Source organism: Vipera ursinii (genome assembly GCF_947247035.1).
Source record: "Vipera ursinii genome assembly, chromosome: 2".
In the NCBI taxonomy this organism is placed as follows: Eukaryota; Metazoa; Chordata; class Lepidosauria; order Squamata; family Viperidae; genus Vipera; species Vipera ursinii.
Genome location: NC_139513.1, coordinates 270,476,481 through 270,499,399, shown reverse-complemented (window position 1 = coordinate 270,499,399; position 22,919 = coordinate 270,476,481). Strand labels below are relative to the sequence as shown.

General features: G+C 39.5%; 1 protein-coding gene across 3 annotated transcripts; it reads left to right on the top strand.

The window, feature by feature from the left end:
- Window positions 1–923: 923 nt before the first annotated feature.
- SNX18 (sorting nexin 18) lies at window positions 924–22,404 on the top strand. 3 transcript variants are annotated; one of them, XM_083355538.1, is made up of 2 exons: window positions 924–2,573; window positions 19,579–22,404. In XM_083355538.1, the coding sequence occupies exons 1-2, from the start codon at window positions 1,223–1,225 to the stop codon at window positions 19,830–19,832; spliced, it is 1,605 nt and encodes a 534-aa protein (XP_083211664.1). In that variant the 5' UTR covers window positions 924–1,222; the 3' UTR covers window positions 19,833–22,404. The 3 variants fall into 3 exon arrangements, with proteins under 3 accessions (XP_083211664.1, XP_083211662.1, XP_083211663.1); XM_083355536.1 differs by having other exon boundaries at window positions 924–2,846; XM_083355537.1 differs by lacking the exon at window positions 19,579–22,404 and adding an exon at window positions 11,111–11,157 and having other exon boundaries at window positions 924–2,846.
- The last annotated feature ends 515 nt before the right edge of the window (window positions 22,405–22,919 follow it).

The following is a 22,919-nucleotide window of genomic DNA, read 5'->3' as shown; positions in this document are numbered from 1 at the left end:
GGGTTTAATTTCTTTCTTTATCCCGTTTGGTTTCTCCTCTGATTTCCCTACTTGCTTTCACTCCCAGGACTATTATTTAGTCTTTTGTGTATAATCTGTCTCTAGATAAGCACCAACCATGCAGACTTGGATGATCTTAAAAAGCTAAGCAGGATTGGGCCCAATTAGCATTTTAAGAGGGATCCTTAATCAAGATTGTGCAAAACATTCCAGAATGCAAAGAAAACTGCCTTATGTTGCCAAGAAAACAAACAGGGAAAACATGCCTTTGATGCCACCAACAACAGCGCTCTGATAAATCTTCCGCATTTGAAAAAGCTCAGCTTAATATTTGGATGGGAGACCACCAGATAATATCAGGGCTCTAGAGCAGCGTTTCCCAACCTTAGGAACTTGAAGATGCGTGGACTTCAACTCCCAGAATTCCCCAGCCAGCTATGCTGGCTGAGGAATTCTGGGAGTTGAAGTCCACAAGTCATAAAAGGGCCAAGTTTGAAGACCCCTGCTCTAGACGGATGAAAAAACATCCCGGATTTATACAAGATGATCGGCAAGAAAACTCTAGTGCGCCCGACTGGAGTTGAAGCGCTACCGAAGGCTTCCCGTCGAAGGGTCCTGACTCCACCTCAGCTGACGTGTCCCCGGAATCAGAGCCCCTTTTACAGCGCCTGAGGCCGTTTCACCGGCCGACCGGCTTCTCCCTCGCTCCGAGGCGGCGTTCCTCCCACGCCGAACGCCAGAGGGCAGGCGGCGCACTGCGAAGCCAACCCCAAAGCATCGGCCCGCCGCTCTGGCCCCATCGATGGGGGCGGCAGCTCTGGGCTCGGCTTCCCGGCCCTTTCTCTCGGCTCTGGATTAGTGAAACTGGCGACGTGGGACAGTCCCCCGGCCCGGCCCCTTCCCTGGGCGCTTCCAAGCGGGACTCCGGTGCTCGGTCGGGGAGTGCGGCTGCCGAAGGAGAGGAACTGCCTTTCCCGCCTCCCTCCTCCGGGCGTCTTCCCTGAGGAGCAGCGGCAGAGAGGAAGGGGCGCGCGGGGTGAGGCGGAGGAGGCGCGCCGGGAGAGGAAGGCGGACCGGCCGTTGGCCCGCCGGAGGGGCGGGCGGGCAGCGCAGCCGGCCGGCCGGGGGCGCGAGCTGCGCCTGTTTGGCGGCGCTGTGAGGCGGCCCTTCGGCTTCCATCCCTGCCTGGGCGGCGACCAGAGCGGGCGGCGGCGGCGGGGCCATGGCTTTGCTGCGGGCCCGCGCGCTCTACGACTTCAGGTCGGAGAACCCGGGCGAGATCTCGCTGCGGGAGCACGAGGTGCTGAGCCTGTGCAGCGACCAGGAGATCGAGGGCTGGTTCGAGGGGGTGAACAGCCGCGGCGATCGCGGCCTCTTCCCGGCCTCTTACGTGCAGGTCATCCGAGCTCCGGCGGCCGAGCCGGCACTCCCGCTACCCGCGCCCGTTCCGGCCCGCTACGCGAACGTGCCGTCCGGCGGCTTTGAACCCCTGACGGCGCCGGCCACCGCCTTCAACCCCCCGCCCGTCCAGCCTCACCAGCTGCCTCCGCCGGCAGCCGAGCCCTTCCAGCTGCCTCCGCCGCCCGCCTCGTCGGGCTTCTCTTCCTTCCAGACGGTGCGCTCTTACGGCGGCTCTTCTTACCAAGCCAGCCAAGGCAGCGACGACGACTGGGACGACGACTGGGACGACAGCTCTACCGTGGCGGACGAGCCGGGCGTCCTGGGCTGCTCCTACCCGGACTACGAGAATGCGGCGGTGGGAGGCGGCGGGGCGGGCGGCTCTGCCAGCAGGTATTCCCTTTCCACCCGGTCCGATCTGTCGCTGAGTTCCCGGAGCAGCCAGCCTGGAGGCCCCTTGCATCACCCGGCCGGGGGCGCCAAGAGCTCGGCCACCGTGAGCCGCAACTTGAACCGCTTCTCCACCTTCGTGAAATCCGGAGGCGAAGCTTTTGTGCTGGGTGAAGCCTCGGGTTTCGTGAAGGACGGGGACAAGCTCTGCGTGGTGCTGGGCTCCTACGGGCCCGAGTGGCAGGAGAACCCTTACCCTTTCCAGTGCTCTATCGAAGACCCCACCAAGCAGACCAAATTCAAGGGCATGAAGAGCTACATTGCCTACAAGCTGGTGCCAAGCCACACAGGACAGCAGGTGCATCGGCGCTACAAGCACTTTGATTGGCTTTACGGCCGGCTTGTCGAGAAGTTCCCGGTCATCTCGGTACCCCACTTGCCAGAGAAACAAGCCACGGGACGTTTTGAGGAGGACTTTATCTCCAAGCGCCGCAAAGGCTTAGCGTGGTGGATGGACCATATGTGTAGCCATCCGGTGTTGGCCCAGTGTGATGCCTTCCAGCATTTCCTCACTTGTCCCAGCACTGATGAGAAGGCCTGGAAGCAAGGCAAGCGCAAAGCTGAGAAGGATGAGATGGTGGGTGCTAACTTCTTCCTGACCATTAGCGTCCCTGCTGGTGGCCCTGCTGCTCTGGACCTGCAGGAGGTAGAAAGTAAAGTAGATGGCTTCAAAAGCTTCACCAAAAAGATGGATGAGAGCACCATTCAGTTGAACCAGACTATCAGTGAGTTTGCCCGCAAGCAGGTTGCTGGGTTCAAGAAGGAGTACCAGAAAGTGGGGCACTCCTTCAGGGGCCTCAGCCAAGCCTTTGAAATGGACCAACAGGCTTTTTCAGTTGGCCTCAATCAGGCCATTTCCTTCACTGGGGAAGCTTATGATGCTATTGGTGAACTCTTTGCAGACCAACCCAGACAGGACCTGGACCCAGTGATGGATTTATTAGCTCTGTATCAGGGACATCTGGCCAACTTCCCAGACATAATCCATGTCCAGAAAGGTAACGTAAAGCTTTAATTGTATAAAGATACCTTTTTTAAAAAAACTGATGTAGAGATTTGATGGACACAAATCTTTCCTGTTTTTTTTTTACTTATTGACAAAAACATCCCAAATGAGTGATTCACATCAATCTGTTAAACACAAAAGTGTTTTGAACTGTACAGTATTATTGCCTAGATTTCTGCCCATTTGGTTCTTGCATAGCTGTGACACAGGCTGTGTTTTTTAGATTTTCTGATCTTTTGATTCCACTGTTTATATGTACATGGGCACACAGAAAGAAAGCAAAAAATCTGTAAACTGAGAATAAGTTTCTTCATCTTTGTCTCAGATGATGTACATTTTAGATTGCAATCCTACATATATTTAAGTAGACCTGAACTCCACTAAACATAGTAGCTTCCATTAAATCCATTAAAGTATATACTTTATTAACAATCAGATGATTTTTTCAGAACCATGAGATTTCCAGTGATGGGATGGAGGATGGGGTTATCATAACTAGAGCCAACTACATACTCATTTTTCACTTGCAAAAATTTAGAAGTATTTATACCATCTTAGTTATTTTGAATGTTCTGGTACAATATTTTGTGTCTGTGTGTGCATGCATGTGTGTATTGGGGAGGGGGAATTCTCTGACCCCCGCCGTCCTTCCCCCAGTATGTATTTCTCTGGTTTGGATGCTTAAGGCATGCAGAACCTTTGTCTTTTATCTTACAGATTTTAGCTAAGAGTGAGATGACCTCTTATACTAGGCGGGGAGCTCTTGACCAAAATTTTGGATCCTTTAATTCAGGAAACTCCTAATGAATCACTCAGAAATTAATGGCCAGCAACAATCACAACACAACTAACTAGGCATATACTCGACTAGAGATAATTATTGGCTCCTTTTCTTTGTTATTTTCATTTAAATGTGAAGCTGCATATTTGTTAATGCTGGCAGATATATTTTGAATGTGAAATCTCTTGAAAAGAAGGGAGTTAGGGAACAGAGAAGAGAAATAGTTGTGTGTTTACATGGACATGTGAGATCCATCCTTCATCTACCTGCATTTCACTTACTTTCCTTATTTCATTAAGTTCATTGTACCCCCCACTCTTCAGTAAATTTTGGGCAGTTTACAAAACATGATACCTATTAAAAACAGTTAAAAACATAAACAAAAACAGAGGCCTAACTAAAAACAACCACAGTAATACAGACATGCCAGCACCATACACACAAACATTAACCCCAGGCCTATATGCAAGATAGTTATCTGCCTAAAATTATTTAGCTTTCACAACCAATTTAAAATGATTTCTTTGTTTTAAATTTAAATAATAGTTGCAACTCATGCATGAAAACTCAATCACACTTTCTCTGGCTTCATTATCGTAGTATGGCTGCTGCTACCCTGTATCTGACACAAATCACAGATTCTTCCTGTTTTTATTCTGTTCAAGTACAAGACTGAGAACAAGGCTGTTGAGCCATTCTGGGTAAATGCCAATTTGTGTGTGCGTGTGTGTGTAATCTGAGGCAGTCACGGGCTCTGAGCATCAAGCATGGATGCTGAGTTTACAACAACAGAGTGATCAGATTGGCTTTGGGGAAATACAAAAGTACATCAGAAATCATATTTGGAAAATAAACAGTACTGTCCTTTTATGTACTCTGCCTGTGTGCCTATCGTTAAGAGTCTGCTACCACGGCAAAACAGTAACATTCCCAGATTAAATCACATGTGAATGATGGCAAGAGACTAAGAGTAGATTTACTGTTTGCTCACTTAGATTCAGAAGAGGCAGCATAGAAGGGGAGAGCTCTAGGTTTGGAGAGAAGGTTCCTCCCTTAGCGATAAAAAATGTTTTTCTACAATAGTATATATACTTTGGCTTCTTTTCCGAGAAAAGTCTAAAATTCAGAAGAAAAAATTGTAAGGGTATTTTAAAAATGTTATATTTCTTTAAACAAAATACTGCTGCAGATGTCTATTAATTGAATTAATGTACAGCTTGAAGCTCAAATACCTTATTGTTATTTTAAAATATTTTGTTTGATTTACCATGAAGGCCTGATACTCTTTGCAGCAATTGAGGAGCATCTTCATATGTTTTTATGAAGGAAAAATAAGCCACAAATATCTTAAATCAATTTCAGTTCACATATGACTTGATTTCCTCATCTATTATTTATTTTTTATTAGCTGGGATATTTTTTATTAGCTGGGATATCTTTGGGATATAATCCAGAGTTATGTATATTATAATTCTGTTATGATTGTAAGTAGTAAGTTCCATTGATCTAAATTGGTCAGTGGGGGAGATTTAATTTGTATTTGAGTCATATTTCTTGGCTCACTGTATTTCTGTGCCTGTGTATTCTTCTTCCCCAAGGACCAATTTCTGTGTTTAGTTTCTAGGAAGTTGTGATAGTGAAAAATTACATGAATTCTAATGTTTTGTCATTAAGAATTCTTTTATGAGAACCTTGTCCAGATAAATTTGTAAAGATGATTTTTATTTATAATGGTATGTTTGTCACACTTGTATATGATTTCCTTTTTAGTTTTAATCTGTTAATATATTCTTCTAAATAAGTAGGAAAGGATAAGGGAAAAATCCTTCATCTGTGGCTGGTATTGGGTTTGATTTAAGGGATTTTTTTTTGTCATGCAGATGGAAATATTTGTTGTAACAAAACATTGACAAGGAAGAGAAAGGAGATACTCAGACTGTTGAAATAAAATCTCTGAGGAATGTGAAGAAACATTTATAATAGTTTAAACACTTGAGTGATTCAGGTTTAAATGCAAAATATATATTGTAATTATTAATACAGTCAGCATTAGAAACTTATTCATGTATAACTATAGCAAGACTACTGTGATTGGATGGATGGATGAATGAATAAATAGTGAGAGTGCTATCATTATCGTACTAATTTAAAATTGGAATCAATATAGATTTTTCAAGGACAAATTATTTGATTTCTGTAATATAAAACTGATAAAAGACCACTGTCCTATATATTAGTTTTGGATGTTCTCATGTTTTTTGTGGCATCGTGACAAGAGAACAGGAAAAGCAATTGAATTGCTTTCCTTGGTTTTTCTTTCTTGAAGAATTTTCAGAATAAGCCAACTGGAGGATACTTGTTTTATTCAAGTAATGTGATCTCTATTACATTTCAGTGCTATTCTTCGGAATCATTTAAGTTAAGGCCTGGCCAACCAGTGCCAGTGTGATTAGTGTTTAAATACTATTACATTACAGCAGTCTAGCACAAAATAACTTGATGCTGTTCATTCAACCACTTCATATTTGAAAAACATCAAAGTATGGATATATATTTGCATTTTTAGTACCGTATATATTTCCATTTTTGATATATATTTGCATTTTCAGTAATGTGTGCATGTGCATACATAGGTGCGTATACCTAAAATAATTTTTAAAAGATTTTTTTTTAAATTACAAGTCACTTGCATTTGTGTCAGAAGCACCAAGGCATTTCCGGGTTGAAAGGATTAGCTGGTAACATCACTGTTGCCCACTGTTGTGGCACTGTTGCCCACTGTTGGAGCTCCTTTTATGCCCTTATTAATGTGTCCACCAAAGTGGTACCTATCCATCTACTCTTTCAAACTGCTAGGTTGGAAGGAGCTGGAGCAAATGACGGAAGCTGACCCCGTCACGCAGCAGCACTTTGGTCTCAAATGTGGGCTTGCTAATCGTCAACCCAGTGTCTTCACGTGAGCCAACTTCAAATTACAAGTACAAACTACAGATTTCAGTATTGTGTAATCTGGCATTGCCAATCACTTGATAATTGATTAAATTGCTAGTTGGGACTGGAGTATATGGGATGTCAGTACCTTTGATGGAGGAACATTAACCCACAAAGGAGGATATTAGTAGCTCAGAGTTGCAATGAGGGGTCCTTGGTATTCTCTGAGTTTGGTTGCTTTCTTTTCTTCTGTTCTTCCAGACACTTCATTACTAGGTAGCATCATCAGTGCGCTGCAAGAAAATGACCCAGGTCAGAGAGCCCCCAAACCCTGAAGCCCTGATTTTGCCAGTGGGCCTGGGGATTGATTGAGTGAGTGAGTGCTGTCACCAGTGGGGTAGAGGTTTATTGCTATTTTTATATGGGGTTTTTATCTTTGTAAGCAGCCTGGAAGAGTCAGCTGGGCAGCCTTATAGATTTTCTTAAATAAATAAACATGTCACATCAAATGAGGTATGAGTATTACCTTGAAAGAAAAACCAATAATGGATGTTTCCAACTATTAGAAAACTTGCTTTGTAAATCTACGTTGGGACAGTCATATTACCCAGGACTAGTTCTGTTAATATTTAGAAATTGTTGCTGAAATGTTGTCAAGGGGGTCTTTGACCACTCTTTGACCATAGCATATAAATACTATGTCTATATAAAATGCTTTGCAGAATATATTTATTATTTTATTTTTAAGAAAATTTATATTTATATAAGATTGCTCAACTCACCCTCAATGAGTGAGGATAAAACCCACAAAAAACAACCCCACCCCTGACATCTCTAGACAGGTCACTTGCTTTCAACCTTTTCACCCACTGTACCACTTTTAGGATATGACAACATCTGAGTACCACCAGTTGCCTAGCAAGGTGACAAAAACTTGATGACCAAAAAAAAAGGAAAAAAAAGTGATGAAATATAGGTAGTCCTCGACTTACAACAGTTCGCTTAGTGATTACTCGAAGTTACAATGGCACTGAAAAAAGTGCCCCCCTAGTCACAGCCGAGCAAAACGCCTGCCTGCCTGCACAGCGGCGATCTTCCTTGTTTTCATTGTTGTGAGCATTTCTGTTGAGGATTGGCAGTGGGCGTGGGGTGGGGGTGGTATGTTTGTTTTTTATTTCTCCCACCCCCCCTCTGCTGGATGGTTGCAGCAGGTTTTGGTCACTTCACATGATCTGGGACACTGTGACCATCATAAATATGAATCGGTTGCCAAGCATCTGAATGTAAATCACAAGACCCTGGAGATGCTGCAACATTCCAGCTGATTGGCACTTCTTCTGGGCTCAGCAGAAGCGCCAGGATCAGCGCTGAGCTCCAGCTGGAGCCTGGCGCTGATGCTGGTGCTTCCGCTGAGCCCTGACAGCCCTGTAGCTCCAGCCATCTCTCGCTGAGGCTTGTGCAGTGCTGCCACCGGTTCAGCTCATTCCCCTCCCCCACTACCACTTTTCTAGGATGGTCGCGTACCACCTGCCCAGGTGCCAATGTACCACAGGTGGTATCTATACCACTGGTTGAAAAGTCCTGGCTTAGACCTTCACAAATTGTATCTTGTAGAGCTAAAGAGACAGTCTGCAATCCACATTCTGTTCCTACTTTGCAGTCTCAAGCAGATTAGCAAAAACGAGAAGAAGCCATATGTGTTGAATTGGTGGTGGACTAGTATGCACTGGGGACAGGAGTTTCTGCAATGAAATATGATACCAAAGTGATAAGTGTACAGTGATGTAAATATACAAATGCTGCCCTTATATAGTTGCATCAGGACGTCTGCTACAACTACATACGTTGTGGCATTTGCATGACTGCATCATCTTGTTTCGTCCATGGATAATCATGATTGGGTACAGAGTTTTGCCTCTTAATGGCAAACTAAGCTGATTAGATCTAAATGCTGAAGAACGTTTCAGTGTTTTGCTCAAATCAGCACATAGCATGTGCTTCCAAAAGAGTTTGTCGGTACATGTACTCCTCATCTAGTGGCCACAATTGGCACCAGCAATTTGGTTGTTATATCATACCGTGACAACATAAAACATCTCAATTTTACAATTTTATTTCAGCTTTCCTTTGCTTTAGAGACCTGCAAAGGTTGTAAATGTGGGTATCAGTGACAAAGTTACTTTTTCATCACTGTCATAACTGGAATTTGTCAATATCAGAGGCAGTCACTAAATGAAGACTACCTGCACTGAGACTCTTAAGGGTCTGAGATATTCCAGATTTTGTATTTTGTTAATTATATTGTAAAATCTGCAGTATTTATAATTTCTGCAGTGATGTTATAATCAATAAAGTGCTAGGCCTGAAGACAGGACATCAGAATTCATATTACTATTTAGATGTAAAGACTGCTGACTTGCCTTTAGTAAAATTAAGGGCTAAAAAACTGCCTGTATTGGTATATTAAGCTATGCTTTCTGGGAGAAAAGATAGTGCAGTTTGTAAATCTTGTAAAAATGCAGTTGTAATTCTTTTAATTCAAATTTCAATGTGCTCCTTAGTATTTGTAACCATAAAGCAAGAACATCCTTTAGTGGGAGTGTATGGCAAGGACAGAGGACAGTTGTGCTACCCAGGAAAAGATGGATCACTGAATGAGTGAATGAATACTGTCAAGTCAGTATTAACTACCTAGATAGTTTCCAGAATAATTTGCCTTCAGTCTGGCCTTTTAACCCTTTCATGATATATTCAGTGCTGTCATAATTGAATCCATCACTTGTCACTGGTCATTCTCTTTTTTTCCTTCAACTTTTCATAATTATTTATTTCAACATAATGATATGTCCAAGCATGATACAAGCATTACACAAGTTTAATAAAAGCAATTTAAAAAGGATAATGTAAAGTTAGGGCAGAGTATTTACTTTTATTAATGCTAGTACTGCTGTCTAAGCAGAGCTCAGTCAATCCCTAATTTTGATGAGTTGTAAGGAGTGAAGTAAGTAGTAATATCGAAGAGCACAAATGACAGGAAAATCTAATTGAAGTAACAATTCATAATTGAGCCTATTCATAGCCAGTAAGGTCAGCATATTTTCAGTGTGCCTATTTGTATCTCATTGGGCTATCCAGCAAGTTTAAGAGCTTATCTTATAAACAAAGGTCAGACATGTTTACAAAGTATTATAAAGATAAAGTTATTTATCTCTACTTTATCTTGGATGTGACAAATCCAATCAGTCATCACCAGTGCTGTTCATCAGCTTTCAGATGGAGTATCTTTTACCAGCTAAGGCAATTTGTATCTATTCAGAGATTCCCCAGCCTCAGTTACTCATGCTTTCACCACTTTATTCTAATGTAAGATTACCTTTGACAAAGGTCTGCACGTAGATTACTAATGAGGTTTTGTTTTGTTTTGTTGTATTTGCTGTTCTTTCCAATTCGGTTAAAAGTGATGTTACTACCACGGGTCCCCAACTGCAGGGCTGCGGCCTGTTTTGAACTGGTTCATGTAAGCGGCGGACAAACATGCTTGCACGTGCAGCTCCACTTGGGTGAGCAGTGCGTGTGCAAGGTTCCATTTGTGCAAGTGGTGCGTGCACCTGCCACTTGCGCAATTGGAGCTGCACACACTCGCATTGGAGCCCAGAATCATACCATCTGCCCCCTGCCACCGCTGGTCCGCCAAGCTAGAAAAGTTGGGGACTGCTATGTTACTACTTGACTATCAGTGGTTATTGAATAACTGCTTGTTTTCCATATAAAGGTAAAGGTAAAGGTTCCCCCACACATGCGTGCTAGTCGTTTCCAACTCTAGGGACCAGTGCTCATCTCCGTTTCAAAGCTGAAGAGCCAGCGCATGTCCGAGGATGTCTCCGTGGTCATGTGACTGGCATGACTAGATGCCAAAGGCGCACGGAGCGCTGTTACCTTCCCACCGTAGTGGTCCCTATTTTTCTACTTGCATTTTTACGTGCTTTCGAACTGCTAGGTTGGCAGAAGCTGGGATGAGTAACAGGCGCTCACTCTGTTACGTGGCACTTGGGATTCGAACCGCCAAACTGCCGACCTTCTGTTCAACAAGCTCAGCGTCCTAACCCACTGAGCCACCGCGTCAGTCCTCAAAATCAGAACTTTCTATGAAGGGTGTCCTGTTTGCCATCTCATATGAGGGAAGTGGGCTATCAGAAAGAATATATACTTGTTTAGTAGCACATTAGCCTTGAAAATTCTTAAGAGTTCAGTTAACACATACCTTTCTCTCTGTTCCACACTGTAACAACTTTTATTGATGATGTAATGTAAGTTCTCTAATTTTAAGTTAATGTTATTTTTTGTTGATTAGAACAATATTTTATTATTGTTGTTTTTAGATTTTAATTTTAACATGAGATTGTGATTCAAAAAACATATATATGTAAATAAAACTATTATTGCTTAGCTATTTCTAGCAACAGCTAAATTTTGTATTTCTTCCTTCTCTCCCTCCCTCTCTCTTTCTCTCTCTCCCTTTCCTTTCTGCCTTCCCTCCCTTGCAGTCTTTCTGGAAAATCTTTGAATGCTGGAAAGAAGTAAAGGGAAAATTGTGATTGAACAAAGTAATTGTTCTGAAGCAATAACAATGGAAGAATCATATACATAAGATGGTAGATATGTTTTCCATTCCTGTCCAAATATGAAAGTTTGGACGCCTGAAGCTTTCATGATGAGATGATATTCTTGTTCTAAGCAATAAGTCTTGCCTCATCTCCATCTATATATTGGCTATACTTTTTCCTCCCCTTTGTCTGTCTGCTTTAATTCAAAGCTTACTGAGTTGCAAAGCAGGAATCTGCTGTGCTTAGAAAGGCAGAAAGATAGATCAGCACTTTGACTCGGATGTTAAAGGGTACCAAAGCTATCCACTACTCAGGGCTATCTAGCACCATTGTTTATCAAAAAAAAAACTTGGAAATGAAGCTGATATTAAATAAGCTATCTGTGCAAGGTCATAGAGTTAATTAAGTTATTCTGTATAACTTATACATAATTAGGTCTTGAGAAAACTTGAGAACTTCCATTTTAGAACAATTAGTTGCCATCCCCAAACTTGACATACTCTTTTTGCTGAAGATTCTGGCAAACAAGTGTACTTTTATATACTTCCCAATTTTTTTCCATGTAGAGTTTGGGGGGTTTTTGCCAATGGGAACAGCTGAACAAATGTTGACTACCGCCCATTGACTATTTATATCCACATTTTTTTATTTTTTACTTCCCCAAATGTCAGAATCTTAAGAGAAAAACGAAGTCCAGATTAATGTTGGCTTGTTAGGAAAGATCAAGCTAGAGATCCTAATTCAAATCTTAACTCTCATTTATAAACATGCCGATTTGCTTAACAACTCTTTTCTGAATACAAGTGAGTACAGTTGGGAGGATGCAGTAGCACATTTGCTCCTTCAAAAGTCAGCCATTCTGGGTGACCCAGGTAATTTTAGGAGAATTTTTACTAGGTTTCCCTCAGATTTTGACCACCTTTATATGATATAAAGTAAAAGATATCTGTTGGAGATCTAACTGGTGTTTACTATCTGTATTGAATTTGTGTTGTTGATGTAACCAGTGCCAAGAAATGTGAGGAGAGAACTGGGAGCTGTGGTTTACCTCCCACTTTGCTTTAGGTTCATTCAGTGGCAATCCAAAACCACTCAGACTTTTCATTGCCAGAATTCAGAAGTTTCACATTAAACCTTGTTCAGATACAATATCATGAAATTTGAAACTTTGATTGTTAGGAAATTCTGAAGCAGAATAGTCGGCCGTCTGAGAGAAGAAATAACTCCTTTTAGATTAATTTGGCTGCAGGTAAACAGCTTAGCCATAGAACAAGACACATTCCCTAGAGTTCAAACAAAATCCACCTCAATAAAAAAATAAGGATTTATTGAAGAAAATATAAACAGAACAATGAAGAAAGAATCCAAGTATAATGATAAAGTAAATGAAATCTTATACTGGAAGAGTGTTCTACCTAACTCTAGATAAAGTAATAAATTATTCTATGCCAGTAGACCTCGTCTTTAAATGAAATCTTATGTATCTGCCTTATTTGATGCAGAGAATCAATCAAAAATTCTAGCTGTCCACAGGAACAAAGAGAGACAAGAACAAAGCATTTTGCAAAGCTTTGTGTTCAGTTCAGTTGATAGCAACAACAATAGCACTTAGACTTATATACCGCTTCACAGTGCTTTACAGCCCTCTCTAAGCAGTTTACAGAGTCAGCATATTGCCCCCAACAATCTGGATCCTCATTTTACTGACCTCGGATGGATGGAAGGCTGAGTCAGCCTTGAGCTGGTAAGACTCAAACTCTTGGCTATGGGCAGAGTTAACTTGCAATATTGGATTCTAACCTCTGCACTATCCAAGCATCCTATGTCCACCGGGGAATAGAGTACAGGTAGTCCTTGACTTACTGCCACAATTGAGCCCAAAATTTTGTGTTGCTAAGCAAGACAATTGTTAAGTGAATTTTGCCCCATTGTATGACCTTTCTTGCCACAGTTACTAAGTGAATCACTGCAGTCGTTAAATTAGTAACATGGTTGTTAAGTGAAACTGGCCTCCCCATTGCCTTTCCTTGTCAGAAGGTCACGAAAGGTGACTCCAGGACACTGCAATTATCATAAATCTGAGCCAGGTGCCAAGCATCTGAATTTTGATCACATGAGCGTGTGGATGTTGCAACGGTCGCAAGTGTGAAAAACAGTCATAAGTCATTTTTTTCCTAGTGCCGTTGTAACTTTGAACGGTCACTAAGTAAAATGTAAGTCGAAGACCACCTGTACAGAGACAGAAGAAGAGCCATTTGTGGGGCTTTTATTCGCAAAGTTTACCAAGGCAGATGAGAATGAGTCTTGTACATTTGCAGAGGTGGGTGGGACATGATTAGAGGAAAGTATAAATTGGAGCACTCTCTTAGTCAGCTTAAAAAGCCAGCCAGGACCAGACTGCATTCCAGAAGCATTAAAGGAAATTGCACAAACTACCTGACAGTTTCATGCTGCCAGTAGTTGATTCACAATATCCTTGACTGTGATCACAATAGAAGTAAAGCTAAGATTTTTTTTTTTGAAAAAAAGTTTTTAATGTCAGTTAAAGGTATTTTGTATGCCTACCAAAAAAGAAAAACAGTATGGTAAATATCTTAAGTCTAGAATTTATTTTTCATGTCTTGATTTTTTATATATATATAAAATGGAAAAGCAGTAGGAGCAATTAAGATGAATTTATAATGCTTCCCCTGATTTATTTTATTTTGGTGGCTTATACTTGTACATAACAATTCTCAATTTGGTTAAAATCTGATTTTAGCATATTGTTTATACTAATAAAAATGTGAAATAATATTCAGACTAATTGAAACCTGTTCAGAAATGAGGTATTATATGTCTATATCAGCGTTTCCCAACCTTAGGAACTTGAAGATGCGTGGACTTCAACTCCCAGAATTCCCCAGCCAGCATAGCTGGCTGGGGAATTCTGGGAGTTGAAGTCCACGCATCTTCAAGTTCCTAAGGTTGGGAAACGCTGGTCTATATTACTGACTGGCACAATATTTTCCCCTAAGCTACATTTCAGATGTGAATATTTATCTACAAAATGCACTCAGCAATAAGTTCTTAGTGTAACATGACAAACCTACTCTTCTTTTTATCAGTTTTAAACAGTGGATTTTTCATTTTGCATTAAGTTTTGTAATAGGTGAAAAGCTTATAAATATGATTCTCATAAATATAGGGCATAATTTTATGTGTTCCAAGTTCTTTGACAGATTCAAAGGATTTGGGGAAAGAAGATGTCATTAGCAGCTATTCCCTTCTTCTGGTTAATTTATTAAGCCTAAATTTTTCAGCATAAATTTCCTGATAAGTCATTGTGCTCCCTGTTCAGCAAATTATTTCACATTCAATTTATAATTCTTAAAAACATCCTCCAAAGTTACTTTATAAGCATCTTCAGCTATATATGTAATTCTAAATTGTGTAGCGGATGTATCTATTTTTTGTGCTGATTACAGGCACAAATCACCATGAATTGTACCTTGTCTTGAATATCTTGCAAAAAAAATCTTATGCACATGTTGAAGTTTACTGTATGAAAAAAAATTCAGGAAATAATCTCATTCTGATTATTGCAACTAAATTCATCTAACAAAAAGGGCATTCTTTAGCTCTTTGACCCAACGTTTCTCAACCTTGGCAACTTGAAGGTGCTCCATAGCCAACATTCTGGAAGCTGAAGTCCACACATCTTCAAGTTGCCACAGTTGAGAAACACTAGTTTTGTCTTAACATTTTGCTTATTGGAGCATAAAAGTGGAGATGTTTTTGCAAAACATTCCAAATAAGTGCAATCCAAGGGGAGAAAAATGTTTTGCTGGGCAACATGAATGAATGGGTGGGACAGAATTAGAGAGTGCAAAAAAGGGATCTGGCCATTTGGAAATCCAAAGATGAATGAGAGTCGTGATTCCTTGATGAGTATCTACTTTTGAAAAGGTATCTTTGTTTTGATCAAGCATATGTTTACTTATGCATACACATGGTAAAGGAATGAAATTATTTGGATTGAAACTGAAGCGAGAATGCTGGAAATAGTATTCTGAAGATTGGTTCCAGAATAACAGCAGTGTGTCAAAGAGCTGAAATGTAAAAAAAATGTTATCAGTGTTAGCATCCAAGAAAAATATGGCTAACAGCTAGCCTGAATCTGCTTTTTTCATTTCACTGGATCCATTTCTGCCTACAAGAGCAACAGAAAGCAAGCCTAACTGCTTCCTCCAATGGCAGACTTTTGGAGTTAACTGCTATGGTATCCTCTCTCAATAATTTCTTCTGCAGGCTAACCATCCTTTCTGTAACTGTTTCTCGTACAACTTGGTTTTTAGTCTTTTTACCATCTTAGCAGTCTTCCTGATTTGGTTTTATTTCTTTAATAATGAACAGATGAAAAATTATTATAACAGAAATTTTGTTATTTTAAAAAAACACTGAAGCACATGTTTTTAATTGTAAAACATAAGTTTTGCACACTTTCATCACATCTATTCTATGGTACAGAATTTTTAAGCTATTGCTTCCAGCAAAGACATTTAGATTAAAATGAAGTCATATCTTGGTGCCCTCTGCGCATATGTACTATTCCTTGTTTTTCATTGAACTGAAATTTAGGGAAAGTGTTTTTTCAGGACATTAATATTCAATAATTTTGGCGTCTGAATGCAGAAAAAGAACAATAACTGCATGAATCCACTTATAGTATCTAACAGCTTTGTGATTTGGACCTGGTGATCAGTATTACTGTAGCTGTCAAAACCAAATATGTGAACTAGATACTGATCTGTATCGGTTTCTGTTCTTGAATGGTGCAGTACATTTTTGAAGGGATTGTGGAGAATTTGTACTGTAGAACAAAAAGTTGGACTTTCCAAGCTATAATAGTTGAAACTGTTGCACACCGTCTCAAACTATACTAGAAGTTTAATGTAAGCATTCTTCCTAAGAAAAGAAAGTAGTTCAAAAAATGATTATATTTTAAATTTGTCATAACACTAAGAATTCTATTAAGATCCCATAGCAAAGCAGTGCTAACCTTATCTGAGACTGAAAACCTTTATCAGCTACACACTGATAAATCAAGACGTTAGCTTTACTTTCCTGGGAAGAGAAATGCTGTAAAGAATAACATTTACTGAATTAGTCAAGACGGAACATTATTTGCAACAAGGAAGGGGAAAGTATGGGTCCAGGTTATCTGAGGAACCATCTCACCCCAATGGGACTAGGCCAGCGGAAGAGGCCAGCTATGGATCCCATCTGCTAAGAAATTTCAGTGGGTGGAATCAAGGAGAAGAGCCCTGGAGATTACTCTACCACTGTAGATGAGAACTACTCCCACCCTTTTGGCCTTCTCGAAGGATATTACAGTTTAGTTTTGCCAGTTGGTTTGATGCCCTGAGGAGGGGCACTCACTGCTGGAGGTGGTTGACAGAGTAAGAAGACCTAATTTCCATGGCATCTGTCTCTTGGTCCTGTTTTTTTGTATAGGTTTAAAATTTAAATTTGCATAGTCTTAATATCTTAATTATTTTTTATTTATCTTTTTATGATCTGTAGAGAGTCACCTTATTGGGGAGATGAATGGCATATACATTTAAATAAATGCATAATTCATTGAATGTCATTAAGAAAGGACAGGTAAAGGTTTTTTTTAGTCAGTTGCACTCTTCTGTGATTTTCAACTTAGAATAGTTGGTCTCTGCATGGTTCCTGTAGATGTCAGGGTGTCAAACTGCCGGCCCACGGGCCGGATGCATCATCCGGAAGCTGCACCCACCCCATTGCCAGCAATGGCAAAACAGTCCTGATACGTCTCACGACGTCACGTGATGTCGTGAGTTTGACATGTCTGCTGTAGATTCATATTTTGAAAGTAGATTTTCTGTGGTAAATTGGACAACAGTCTTAAGTCCCCCTAGTTCCAGCAGTGGGCCTGTTACAGTTTCTGTTGTCTAGGGAGCTCTGTTGTCTAGGGAGTTGTGGTGCTTGCATTGTGGAATCTTCTCCCAATACTCCTTTAGAGATAGGATTCTTTATGATAGCCATTTTTGAAGATATGATTTATACCAGGGGTCCTCAAACGTGGCAACTTTAAGACTTGTGGACTTCAACTCCCAAAATTCCTCAGCCAGCAAAGCAAAGTTGGCTGAGGAATTCTGTGAGTTGAAGTCCACAAGTCTTAAAGTTGCCAAGGTTGAGGACCCCTGATCTATACCTTTTAAAAACAATGTACAGATAGTCCTCAACTTACAACCGCAATTGGAACCAGTATTTCAGTCACTAAGTGATGCAGCTTAAACAAATCACGTGACTGGATCCAATTTTACAACCATGTTTACCACCATCATTAAACTAACTGCTGTTGTCCTTAAGCTATGTGGTCATCGCACAATCATTAAGTGAATCCGCTTCTCCAATTGATTTTGCTTGCCAGATGCCAGCTGGGAGGTCACAAATTGCAATCACATGATCATAAGAGGCTGCAACTAGCTCAGAGGTCTTCAAACTCGGCCCTTTTATGACTCATGGACTTCAACTCCCAGAATTCCTCAGCCAGGCACACTGGCTGAGGAATTTGGGGAGTTGAAGTCCATGAGTCATAAAAGGGCCGAGTTTGAAGACCCCTGAACTAGCTAGTTGCCAAACACCCAAACTGTGATCACGTGACTATGGTGGTAATGTGATGGTTGTAATTGTGAGTTACTTTTTCAAGGCCATCATAGCTTTGAATAATCCTTAAATGAACAGTGGTAAATCAAGGACTATCTATATAGAGAATGTGAAAATAATGTCTAATCATTTCTTTATCAGCACTTGTAGTGAATATTTTACAAACTTAGGGCACTTCCAAAGTCAACCAGCTCACTCAATATTTAGTCTTATAGTATCACCCAGTCTAGTGCAAGACAACGATTTTCCAATTGAGTTCTAAGAGCCTTGGAAATCTGATGCTATTTAGAAACTTTGGCAACCACTGTATCTCACAGTACTCTTATGAACTGACTCTGTGAAAGAGATTCCGCAGCAATCTGAAAGAGCTTATTCAGCAAATTCTTTTAGAAAGTTTTAAAAGGTTTAAAGCAACTGCTCCAGCAAGCTGACTTGCTACAGTCCTCATATATTCTACTTGTAGGATTCAGGAAGCCTTTAGCTTAGTTTTGTGGTAGCTGCATCTTTTTTTAATCCAGAAGGTAAGATGGCCCTGCTTGGAGCTAGTAATTAAAATCCTACAATGGCTAATTAATGTTAAAATAGTTTTAACATAAGGCTGGTTTGAAGAGACATTAATTCCAGAATTACCTTTCAGAGTTGCCTTTCCTGCAGTCCCAGCATGCCTTAATTTCTGACACAGACTCCAGAGGGATGGAGACTTCTGGGGCACCATTGATTTACCTTGGGATGTTTATGGCCACTGTTTTTTTAAAAAAAAAGATTTGAGGGAAGCTGGGACAGATGTTTGATCTGCATGTTTTTTCCGAATTTGGAAATGTACAAATTTAGCTGCACACTTAGATATACTAAAACATGTGTGGCACTTAACATTTTTAATGGCTTATCTGAAAGATTTACAAAATAAATTGAACTGTGAGAACATATCCAAAGAATGGATATATGTTTCAGGTTATTGTGCAACTGCAATGTGATTTTAAATCAGCTGGGTAGGGAATTCTGGGAGTTGAAGTCCACAAATCTTAAAGTTGCCAAGGTTGGAAACCCCTGTGGTTATTCAAATTTGATATTATTTATTTCAAATGAGTCCATGAATACAAAGGTTGTTGGCTTGAAGTCTGTTTAAGCAAACGAGAATTCCAGGGAGTGGTCCAAAATATCTCTAGCCATAGCAAATGTTCTCAGTGAAAAAAGAATTCTTATTTGGTTAATAAACAAGCTTGGATGATATTTTGTTCGCTTTTACTTAATTTTTGTTCCTTATTCTTAAATACAGATAAAACATTACAGTATGTGAAGAGAGAATATCTTAGATTGACAACTATAATATTTACCTACTATTTTGAAAGAGGAAAGCTATTCCAGTTCAAGCATATCTTAAATTCAAGGCGAAACAGATGTTTGAATTGCTGAATTTTTCTAGTTTTAATCAAATCAGACATAGGTTATAATGTGTAAGATAACAAGACTGGTGTGTGTGTGTGTGTGTGTGTGTGTGTATACTGCTCAAAAAAAATAAAGGGAACACAAAATAAGACATCCTACTATTAAATATAGTACATTGTGTTGTTTAAGTGTTCCCTTTATTTTTTGAGCAGTATATATCTATTTCATATAGCATTAGAACCATTCATAATTTCTGTAGAAATTAGTAATATCTTTTAATCTATTTTTCATATTTCATTTTTCAATAAATGTTTTGTTTTTGTTATTTTTTGTCCAATGTGCAGGAGCCCTTACCAAAGTGAAGGAAAGTAAGCGGCATGTAGAAGAAGGAAAAATGGAAATCCAGAAGGCTGATGGGATTCAGGATCGTTGTAACATTATTTCATTTGCCACTTTGGCGGAGATTCACCATTTCCATAGAATTCGAGTCAGGGACTTCAAATCACAAATGCAGCATTTCTTACAACAGCAAATCCTTTTTTTTCAAAAAGTGACCCAAAAGTTAGAAGAAGCTCTTCACAAATATGACAGCGTTTAATGTTGCTTAATAAACTTTACATGGTGGCTATTTTTTTGAATTGCAGATGGAATCAACAACAGAGGCAAATGCTGCTCTAATGACTATTGGCACCTCTCAGGGTGTTTTGCAAAGCTCTTTTTGTAATTGTTCTGAATTCCAGAACTTAATAATTGCATAAGGAGAAAATAATTATGCATACATAGCAGAGACTATACTGTACATTGTAACTAAATTATACCCAAAATGCCTACACTACCATCATAATGTCTTCTGAAATAATAATTATACTATTTGCCTTATTGCTTTTTTGAAATATGGTATTTTAGTGCATATGCTATAGACATCAAAATGTCGGGGTCTTTAAGGAAGTGGGCTAATGCTAATGCCCACTTCATATGCCTTTTAAAAATTCTCTTTGGTTTGAATTTCTTAAATTCAGCCAATTCTCTGTTTACAAATTTCTATTAGAGCAGCTATACGATTTTGTGCCTTTAGCATTTTTCATTTTTTCCCCCTAGTAAATGACATTTTTATGATTGAATGAAGGTTGGCACCTCTGACAGGACTTGATTTCAAACCTCATAGTGACTCAAAAATAACTAGTTCTGTAACTTGCACACTAGATACTATGATAAATGTTGGTAAAACAACAACAAAATTTAAAATCATTTTAGATTCTGTGTTGATTAAAAACACTATTTATTATTTTTACCAGAATATTAAGTACACAAGCAACAATGCAGCATTGCTGTATTTTCTCTCTTAATATGTCAGCATAAGATCTTTCCATGTAATACATCCTTGGATAGAAACTTGGACCATTTATCTAATAAAAGGATACTGAATTACATCAGTGGGATACGACTAGAGGTTCAGTGAGTAATGCTTGCATGCATGTGCCTGTGGTTTGGAAGATTTTTCTGGCTGTTGATTTGTTTGATTCTAAACATGGGCCCACATTGCCAGGAATCATTACTGTTTGGTGAAGTTATTTGTTGGTTAGAAGAAAATACATGTATATGAACGTATTTTGGGCTCATGATTCCTGTTCTTTAGAGGGTTAAGAACCCACTGTGTGAAAATGTTAATTGAGGCCTTGACACAATGAGAAAAGGTGTTTTACTTAACTTCATTTTCTCAAACCTATAACTTTTATGCCTTCTATCACTTTACTTCTCATTTTAATAGTAGCTGAGAGAAGCTTTTAGAATCAACCTATTTCTGTATTGTTAGAATGCTTTCTGAATGTGTTCTGGAACCTGATACATTCACCAGGTTTTAGTAAATCAATCTAATTAGAGCCCTACAAGTTTGTTTATACTAGTCTGTTAATCTACTGCTATATAAAAAGATTTAAAAAAAGAATTTACTGAATAGTATATCCAATTCAACTCACTTGAAGAATAGCATCTAGTTATTTCCCTACTGCGTAGCTATGGCTATTTAAATTGGTTGTAAATTTAGAAAAACGATATTCTGCTGGATTGATCCTGTCCAGATGTACATCTGCATATAGTTGGAGAAAAAAAAAATTCACACCATACATTGAAGTTGTCCAGTCTTCCTGCTTGAAGTTTCAGTACCAACGTAACAGTATACAAGCATGGAGATTGGTGGTGTGGGGCCAAATATATATCTTTTTATTTTAAAACTTTTTTAAGGAGAGTAAGCCTTTATATTTTTATTCCAGCATTTTAAAATATAATCGGTAAAATTCTAGAAAAATACCTAGCTAATTATGCAGAATCAAGATAACTGACTTTCTGCATGTTGACTAAAACATGTAATTTTATGTTGATCATAAAAAATGTTAAAGACTTTCTTAAGTTAAGCTTGACTCCTTTTCATTGAATCTATGAAGTTTGTTAACAGAGTGCCATTGCATCACTTTTTTCATTTTGTTTGTTTTGTTTACATCTATACCTGGCCAACTGCTCTGAATTTTTCAGATGATCTTCATTTCCAGAGAAAGAAATAGCCAACTGAAAATGGCTCTGCGTAAAAGTGGAACCAACGACTGCAGTGGAATGAAGAGCCAGTGAATAGACTGGCTATTTGTAATTCCTCTGTGGACAAGGAGAGGACTTGGGATTAGTCACCAAGGCTCCAAACAGTTGTTCTTTGCGAGGAGATCGTAACACAGTGGTCAGGCTTAGAGTTCTGGGAGATGGGGCAAGTCACTTTGCTCAAACCACAGTTGGTGTCTTTGAAAGGAAACAGGTTTGCGACATTCCTTTTTTAATCACATTCAGAAATACTTCATTAAATACTTTTCAGCAGTGAGGTATTGAGGTACTTTCAAACATTTCTGCTGCTCTTCTGTTTCTGTTGTCCTTTTATTTGCTGGAATGTATTTTTAAAAAATTGAATTAAAAAAGTTCTTCAAGGAGGGGCAGTCAGATAATGGGGAAAGATTCTGCCTTGTTTTTAATTTCCCTCAATAAAGTAATATGAATATGGAATGTATGAAGTAGGAATCATATTAGCACAACTTTAAACTGTAATTGTTTTGTTTTAGTATGATATATGGCCTTACTCATTATTAGAATAGGATTATGTGTGTGAATTAGGTGATTCTGAATTGTTCTACAAATCATCATCATCATTAGGTCTTGTGCAGAACACAAGTGTTTTCCAGAAGTTTTGATTATTCTCGGTATCTTTGGCATCATCCCAAGGGACAATAATTTTAAGATCTTATGTATTTGGCACCAAGTTTTCCAAGGCCAGCCTTGTTTTCTCTTTCCTACAGGAGGTATCCCAACATAGTATAATTTTTGGATGATGGATTTTAGGCATGTGTAAGATATTGCCAACAAGCCGCACACGATGTTCATACATATTTCTAAATTTAACCTTTGTAGTACCTCTTCATTAGTGATATGGTCATGATATGAGACGCAGAGAATTGATCTCAAGTGGCATTGTTGGAAAATATTTAACCATTTAATCATCTTAGTTGTATACTTTCATGTTTCACAAGCATATATTGCAGTTGGTATAAAAACACTCTTGAAGAGTTTTATCTTTGTGGTAATATTTATGGCTGCTGTAGACCAAATTGGGTGCATGCATTGAAACACGACTGCTGCCATTCCAATTCAA

Excerpts from the sequence above, each read along its gene's own strand:
- SNX18 (XM_083355536.1), top strand. The coding sequence starts at position 1,223 with ATGGCTTTGCTGCGGGCCCGCGCGCTCTACGACTTCAGGTCGGAGAAC. Across the intron at positions 2,847-19,578 it reads CATAATCCATGTCCAGAAAG|GAGCCCTTACCAAAGTGAAG; the intron begins GTAACGTAAAGC and ends TCCAATGTGCAG.